Raw genomic sequence first — 8,623 nt, forward strand, 5'->3', positions numbered from 1 at the left:
TTAAATAAGATCTTATATTAAGGACCAAGTAATATTTTTGTAACAAATAGGTAGTCTTTCCTAAAATATCCTTGCTAATCAAGTTTATTAGCTAGAACTATCATAATTAGAAGGATTATCTTGAGAAAAAATATATAAATATGAGAAAACAAAATGGATTAGGGTCCTATATTTAGAATCAAAATTAAAATCAAGCTAGGTCTTATATTAAAGACTGAAGGTAGTATAACGGTTACTCAGACATCAACTCGCTTTATTCTATGTTTTGATACCGATTAGATTCGATTAGGTCAGGGGACAAGGATAACCGTTCGCAAAAGCCTAAAATGCCCTTGCTCTTGTTTGCCTCCAGTCACCACTGTCCATTGTCCGCCACTTGAGGTGCCTGGATGGGCATTTTAGTCCTTTGATCTTCATTAAATGCATCCCCTTGCAAAAGTCTCCTTGCATGCAACTAACTGATCGGGCCTCAGTCTTGCTAAATTGGCTTCAAATATAAACCCAAATGATCTTGGCCCTCTGGAACACTCCGTGCTACTTCAAGCTGTCTAATGTTGATTCTGTTCCTTATAATGATTTACACGAAACATAGGATAGATGAATTTGACCATTCATAGATAACAGTTAAAAGGTCACAAAGCACAGAGGTAGGTTTATTATATAGCTCAATTCACAGACTCCGTGTCTTTGCTTATTTTGCAAATGTAACTTATTTGCTGTTTCAAACCACGGATTTTTCGCTTTTTTTTTTTTTTTGAAACATTTTGAATGTACAAAGTCAAGATCAGATCAAAACTTCAATCGATTTCTTTCACCCTTTTTTCTCTTTGTTGATCTGTATACATCTCTAGTTGCTGATGAGGTACGTAGTTTGCATTATTGTTATGCTTCTCAACATCATATTTCATTGAAGGAGACAACGTGGCGTACCTACCAATGAAGGTTGAAACTAGCAGCCTGCATAAGGGGATGAGCAAAGTAAGCTCCTAGTGTTATTGCAGTGATTGTCAAGTATGGCAACCTGATAAACTCCCTGTAGTAATCTTTCGGCAACTTTTGCCGGCCATCGAGGATTGCTGCAAACGGGACTATGCTTGTTCGAGCTTTAACAGTCTCAAAATCCTCACCATATCTTCTGGCGAGTCGCCTGTCACCGTTCCAAACACCAAATAGATGATGTGCAATTAAGCCAACAGAAGCAGCAACAGCCACAGAATTTCCAATCCATATTGTGTGAGCTAGACACCATATAACCTGCCCAGCCATCTTAAGACAAAACAAAAAATTTTCTTTAGAGAATGCCAAGCACACGTTTCACTTTGCTTAGATTTCAGAACACTCAAAACAAGAATTTCTCTTGGGATCAAGTCAAATGAAATTGTTGCAGTTATCTTATGGCTATATGTCATTAGGTCAGAAATGACATATTGGAGGAAGTCAATACTTATGCATCAGCAAAAGCAGGAGATACTTGTACCATAAACAGATTCAACGGTATCCAAATGGCGGGCAAATCCATCACAACATCATGCACAAACCAAATGGAGTCTGATGCAAAATGGAGATTTATACCTGTGGATGTCTAGTTATTCTCATGATGCCAGTTTCCCAGAGATGTAACTTAGGCTTGTCAACTGCTGCAACCTCTAGAAGATTAAATGTCGAAGGATATAGGAAAAAGAAGGAAATGAAATTGGCCAGCCACACAAGTTGGTGAACCCCAGAAACATTCTGGACTTGCCAGAGTTGAAGTCCATCATATCTGTGGTTAATAAAATATACCTACGTCACAGAGAAGTAAATTTGAATCAACTTCGTTAATAACAGGCTATCTGTCGTTTAAAAATGAAGCAAATGCTGTATAGAAGTTAAAGAAGAAGATTTAGACACCAGTTATCTTGGACAAAGAAGCAGTTCTGCAGCTTTGAAGAAAAACTGAAAGTAACTTACAACTGTACTGACAGCCAAAGGTAGTGATATCCCTGCAAAAAGAACACGATAAGCTCTTTCTCCAATGATCTTCTCAGCAGTGTCTCGAAAGCTAGCCATGCCACTGTGGACACTGGCAAATATGAGTATCAGGATCAACATTACCACCTGCGGTGTAATATGTCAAGAGTCAGTTCTGATTGAAAAATCAATGTAATTATCATAGTCAGGCGGCATATGTCAAACAAAAGAACTCAAACAATAATAATACTCATGATGTTTGAATGATACAGGGATGAAAAATAGATATTGCTAAAAGAAAATATCATTTTCGCGACAACTTGTGATGGAGGCTTTATCTGCTCGCTAGATGAACACCTTTATGATGATCCACAAAATTTTCTGGAGCAAAACTAGTGTCGTTCTCATTTGACTAAAGTCAAGCTTGTATTCCAAAGTTTGTTGAGAATTTACCATTCCCATTCCAAAATGTAGTAGATTTTCTGGGAAGTAATTGACTTGGGAGAGTCAACGCCTCTCACACAGACACTATCAGAAAAAATATCTCCACACATTAAGCACGAAGGATTCCTGGAGTTCTAGATATAAACTATCCAAGTCCAACCACGTAATTACAGACACTCTTCTCCTTCCAAGCCACAGCCCACAAAGCTTGACTGATTTCAAATTCAATTTAAATTTAGGAAAGCAGAAAAATATTACAATTTTGTTATAAATTTGTTCCCCGTTTAGCTATAGCGCGAGCTATGGAAATCGGTTGCAGAGCCCGCCAGTTTCAATCTGATTAAAGTTTCTAACCTTCAACAAATGAAGGCATCCAAGAGAAATCGGTTAGTAGGCAAAGGATTTTAAAAGTCAAAAGCTATCGAAGGAATAGTTTAACCAGTAGCTTCGATAAAATTCTGCAACATGTGAAAGAAGAAAGGATCACCTCATGACTATCTGAAAGTCCTGAAACCGCCTCAATAAAAGCTTTACCGTACCCGGAGGAATTGTCAATCCAAACTACATTAAGAACAAACAGAACTACCCCCAAAATCACCGTGAAATAAATCCACGAAGATATCTTCTGCTCCTTAAAATCAAACTCCGCAGAGTCCTCACCTACCAAGCTGGAATCTTTCGCTTCGGTGTCTCCAACAGAAGTACAAGCAATGAATTTCCGAGAAATTAGCACTTCTTTTGAAGGGTTCTTTGAGGAAAAAAGATCATTTTTATTTGGTTTTTGTATGGGGTTCATGAAAATGGCGGTGGAGACCAAAGAAGAGGGCTGAGAGAGTGATCGGTGACGGGTTTTGTGGGGTATAGAAGAGAAGCGGTTTGAAAGCACGAGAGGAGCAGCCATGGTTGGGCCAAATGAAAGCAGAGTGAGTCCAAGAATTATATGCACTTTTTGGAAAATGGAGATGAAGGGTATCTGCAGAGGGCCATCGTTGGTGTTGGGTCATTTGGAATTTTGCGGTTAATGACACGTGGAATGGTCTTCAGCAAATAACATTTTCGATATCTTTGGCGGCAAAGCCATTTTAGGAGTTGAAATGAAATAGACCTGTCTGTTTTGCAAGACCATGTCCGTCAATAGAAACTAACATTCGTCATCTTCTGGTGATATTGAAATGTAAGACTACTTCTCCGCCATACTACCGTCTAAAAGACTAAGAACCGTATTGGGAATGCATGAAAATGATTGGCTGAATGGTTTAGTTATTTGAGAAAGATATTAGCATCGCGTTATATGCATTGCAATAGGTTTATCACCCATGTGCTTTTGGTTGGTGATTTTGATTGCATACAACGACATGGAAAATTTTGTCAAAAAACCACCAATTGAAATTTGTTGAAAGACAATGATCTTCAAAATGAAATTGCATCTCATTCTTAATCATGGGACATTAAATGTTGACTACACAACGAAAAGTACTGAGAAAGAATTCCCGTCTTCAAATTAAATTCAAAGGATGGCAGTTACCCAAATACTATTTGCAAAAAATAATAATAAATACTTGGAGCATTCACTCACATCTCGTGATCTACGTTTAAAGGGGGGGGGGGGAAAGAATAAGTGACGTACAAATGGGTAAAGATATATGTAGGGCACATGAGGTTTTTTTATTTATTGTCCAAATCACCTTCTCCACCATTAGCGGTTTCTTGCTGCCAACTCTGCATCCATCACTTTTATTCCAACTGTTTTTCATTTCCCAATTCATTTTCATTTGCAGGCCCACCCCATCCTCTCAAATCCAACCTTTTTAACTGATTTACCTACATAATAGGCCTCTCGCCCAAGAAGATCCATTCTCCATTTCTTACCAAACAAGAGCTCTACATTTGGCACCCAGTTGAAAGAAAGAAAGAAAGGCTTCACCTTTTGTTTTTCCTTCCGGGATCACACATTCTGTTGCAGTTTCTGATTGTGTGGCGAAGATGTCTGCAGCTGTAGGAGCTGTCTCTGCAACAAAAGACGTTCCCTTTAATCCTCATTTGGAGGAGGAGGTTAAAAACATTGAAGCTCAAGACACCGAAACTGAGACTGAAGCAGAGGAAGAAGATGACTCCAAGTTGGAATCTGACAAAGAATTGGACCTTGGTCCTCAATTTTCACTCAAGGAACAGCTTGAGAAAGATAAAGTAACACTCCGTTTTCTTTCTTTCTGGATGTTTCTTTGGTGTCATGATTTTGCAGTATGCTTTTCTGATGAAACAAATCCATTCACGTATTTCCTATTTTTGCTTCATAGGATGACGAAAGTTTGAGAAAATGGAAGGAGCAACTTCTTGGCAGTGTTGATTTCGCTGCCATTGGAGGTACTTTTGAAGTTTTCCACTCTCAGTTTCTCAAGTTTTTCTTGATTGTAGGAAATTTCAGCAGAACCCTTTATGCTTTCAAGGAATATGTACATTGTAGAGTAAACTAACCCTCTTGAATTAGATTGTCTTGAGTATGAGATTTCCCTTCAAATCTAGAAAGCAATTCTTCTGTCAAGCACTTCAGGGGTAAAACATCAGGTGTACCAATTGTCAAAATGTGTCATAAAAAGTTTTGAAACAAAAATTGGTTTTGAGCGGAACATGAGAAGATCTATTTGTATACATATAATTAATAGCATAACTCCGCATATTGTGTTGTCAAGTTTCATTTCATCTCTTGTTGGATTTTTGCAAGCCATGAAAAGCTAAACCAACCCCATTTGTTGAAAAACAGAGAGCAAAGAGCCAGAAGTGAAAATAGTGAGCCTCACTATACTATGCCCTGGAAGGCCAGATCTCATCCTGCCAATCCCATTTACTACTGCTTCTAAAAAGTGTCTCTTCACACTCAAGGAAGGAAGCAAATACCGCTTGAAATTCACCTTCATTGTCTCCAACAACATCGTTTCTGGCCTAAAGTACACCAACGTCGTCTGGAAAACTGGTCTCAGAGGTGAGACAGAACTCAGAAGCTTCTTTTTGTGTTTTCCCAGAAAGACTGAGCAACACTGTGCTAGTCATACATTGATTATCATTGTTTAATCTTAAATTGCTTCCTTGATATGCTTTACCCAGTGGACAATTCGAAAAGGATGTTGGGAACTTTTAGCCCACAACAGGAGCCGTACGCATATGTATTGGACGAAGAAACTACCCCTTCTGGCTTGTTTGCTAGAGGAAGCTATTCGGCAACAACCAAGGTAAGCAAACCAGTCTAGACCCATTTCCGATCATCTCCGGGAAATTGATTCACTTATTGTTTCGTTCGAAGTTATGTGCACCAGAATGATAGGCATAGATATCAGTAATAGTGTTGGTTTAATTATTTTTACCAATTATATTGGATTAACCTGTTTCATTACTCCTTCCGTTCCTTATTATAAGAGACATTTAATACTTATGACATGTTCCTATATATAAGAGACACTTAAAAGTTGTCTCTATTTTTTTTGTTAATTTCCTATTTTACCCATATTTATTGTTCCAACTCACACACTCTCTCCTTCTCACTTATTTTTCTTTAAATAATTTACTATTGTTCTCTCTCATGCTCTCTCTCCTTATTAATAAGGGCCTTTTTTGAAAAAAAAATTATACCTTTTACATATTGAGTGTTCTTAACTAATTTTAATTGTTTTTTTATCAACGTAATTCAGTTATTTGTCTCTTATAATAAGGAACGGAGGGAGTATCATTTTATGCACCAAAAACAGAAAATAATTAACTCAATTTTGTTCCTTCAGTTTGTAGATGACGATGGAAAATGCTACTTGGACGTCAACTACCACTTTGAAATTCAGAAGAATTGGCCAACAAAACACTGAGATTCAATCTATGTTTTGTTATTGGTAGATTTGCTTCCTCTGGCACCTTGTATCCATTTGGAAAAGATTGAAATCCAGCATGTTGTTCATCATATCCAGTTATTGCCTTCATGCACATGCATGTCTGTACTCATGTTTCTACCACTTATATGGTTTCTTTTCCTTTTTCTATGAGTACTCAGAAAAAAGGGATGTTTCCTCTTTACTTTGACACTAACAGTACTCTACCTAAGATACGTCAAGGCCTACTTGGGATCTAATTTCTAATATTAATCTTCTGGAGGATAGAAGGGGACCCCATGTGGATAAAGAATTGGAAACCAACAAGTATCTTCGACTGTTACCTTTGCTTTCTGAAGCAAATGGCCAAAAGGCCCATCAATTCTTTGGTGGTCCAAAAGCTTTTCCCATATGATGAGCACATGCTTTTTGCTACATAAGGAATAAAAATAGAACAAGGGTGGGGGAAAAAGATAAAGCAAAACTTCAAAATGAAACCTATCTTTGACCCCATCTTTTGTCATGATTCAAAATTTAAACACTGCATAATATTCAACACTTAAGTGATCAAAGGTTTGTATTTACTTATCATCTAAGTCCTTGAGTAATTTGTGATTCTTCTTCTATAATTATGAACGCATATACTCTAGTATTACTCTCTTATAATTTGAATTGATGTGCCATCAACATTTTTATATTTCGTTTCAGAATCCAGCCCCGGACAAGATATGTACTTTCATAATTATTTACATGTTATGTGGATGGTTTAGTTAAGAACACAATAAGTTGGTCCATCCTCATAATGGTCCTTTGAAACTGATAAACTGAAATGTAATAATGAAGGCCATGAAGCTGGTAGAAGGTATTTGGTGGACTCAACCTTACCATTTGCCGATCTAACACACTAATGTGGGTGCTCCATTAAGTAGTTGGTTAATTCATACTGAACCAACCATGGGTGGTTGTTAAGAGCATCATTACACATTTCTGGTATGGGAAATAACTGAAGGCTTAGATGCAAATTATAACGGGGTCATCTCTCAGTTTAGTTTTCATTTGTTACACTAAACAGTTTCTCTACTTAAAGACAATAATGCAGCAGCAACTTCGAGGACTAACTTTAGCATAGTCACCTCAGTTTATTGGAGCCATTCATGATTCAACTGCCTCGTTTATTTAATCTCAATATGAAAAAAAGTAAAAAGCTATATAAATAAATCATTTCTTAATCGGTAAAGTATATAAAATTACTCTCATATTCTCCTAATCCATGCAAGACAACTAGATAAGATTATCTGTAACTCAGATATACATGTTAACCTGCATGCATCGCCACTATCATTATGCCAAACCCTGTGTGCTTCTTTCTCTCACAGTGCTGCAAAAGTGCAAGCATTCCCTTTATCTTCATTTGATTTATTTATATCAGGTTCTCTTTTTCTCATTGTTTTTGGTACATCACCAATTGGATCATTATTGTGGTAGAAATAACAGATTCTCAGCAACATTTTCTTTTTCAAATGATCATCATGGCAGTGGTTTGATAGAATGATGAAGTTTGAAGATTTTCTTATCAATTGAGTGATGCTTTCAAGTCCCAAAAAGAGGACAGATACGTTTCCTGACCATCTTATTCGGCTTATTCCTCCTAATTAGTTTTTATTAGGCATCAAAAAATTTTGACCTACTAAGCTAGCTTTCATTCCAAGTAAAGTTTTATGATTATAATAATCATGACTACAAGCAACGGAAAAAAGCAGCCACGCCAATACCCAGACTTTTCCTTTTTGTTTTTAGGGTACTTGCCACATAATTTGGTAGACTATTTATAATACATAAGAATGAACAATAAAATATTGAATATTATTACGACAGTATGATAAAGTAAACTCAAAATATTGTATAGTATTTAAAAAGGGTGAATAATATTTAGGTCCTAAAAAATTAATTTAATGACAATTATTTCAAAAAAAAAATATCTTGCTGAAAAATTAATTACAAATATTAATTCAAACAATTGAAAATATGAGAATTTTAGTTGCAAATCTCGAATGTCTTTTCAATAATTAGCAACTGAGAATCCCAATTTTGTAATTATTTAAATTTACATTTGCAACTCATCTTTCAGATTAATAAATTACATTTTTGAGACCTAATCATCGTTCCCCTATTTGAAAATTCCAAAAAATGGGAATTTTGCCCCTCAGAAGATAACTGGGAAGAACCCTTGTTAAGGTTAACTCTAGTTATAACTGCTTCCCCCATTCCTTTACACAATTTCTCTTCTCGAATTTGCTTGCATCAAATTGAGTTATGTATGGAATATAGCTCTGTTTAGATCAATCTCTTATCTTGAAGAGAAAGCGCCGGCTCAGACA

The 8,623-nt window shown here is 36.5% G+C and overlaps 2 protein-coding genes across 2 annotated transcripts; one reads left to right on the forward strand and one right to left on the reverse strand.

Annotated features, from left to right (window-relative positions):
• Nucleotides 1-594: 594 nt before the first annotated feature.
• On the reverse strand, nt 595-3,355 carry LOC114741978 (15-cis-zeta-carotene isomerase, chloroplastic). The gene is made up of 4 exons (XM_028930222.1): nt 2,882-3,355; nt 1,951-2,097; nt 1,573-1,782; nt 595-1,266 (listed from the first exon to the last, which is right to left on the reverse strand). Exons 1-4 carry the CDS (start codon nt 3,293-3,295, stop codon nt 931-933), a joined length of 1,107 nt encoding a protein of 368 aa, XP_028786055.1. The 5' UTR covers nt 3,296-3,355; the 3' UTR covers nt 595-930.
• An 831-nt stretch (nt 3,356-4,186) lies between these two features.
• Nucleotides 4,187-6,479, forward strand: LOC114741987 (rho GDP-dissociation inhibitor 1-like). Its single transcript, XM_028930229.1, has 5 exons — nt 4,187-4,581; nt 4,692-4,758; nt 5,156-5,374; nt 5,497-5,621; nt 6,165-6,479. Exons 1-5 carry the CDS (start codon nt 4,378-4,380, stop codon nt 6,243-6,245), a joined length of 696 nt encoding a protein of 231 aa, XP_028786062.1. The 5' UTR covers nt 4,187-4,377; the 3' UTR covers nt 6,246-6,479.
• The last annotated feature ends 2,144 nt before the right edge of the window (nt 6,480-8,623 follow it).

Source organism: Neltuma alba, unplaced genomic scaffold, assembly GCF_004799145.2.
Source record: "Neltuma alba isolate B1F8T4 unplaced genomic scaffold, ASM479914v2 tig00003593_pilon, whole genome shotgun sequence".
NCBI classification, from domain to species: Eukaryota; Viridiplantae; Streptophyta; class Magnoliopsida; order Fabales; family Fabaceae; genus Neltuma; species Neltuma alba.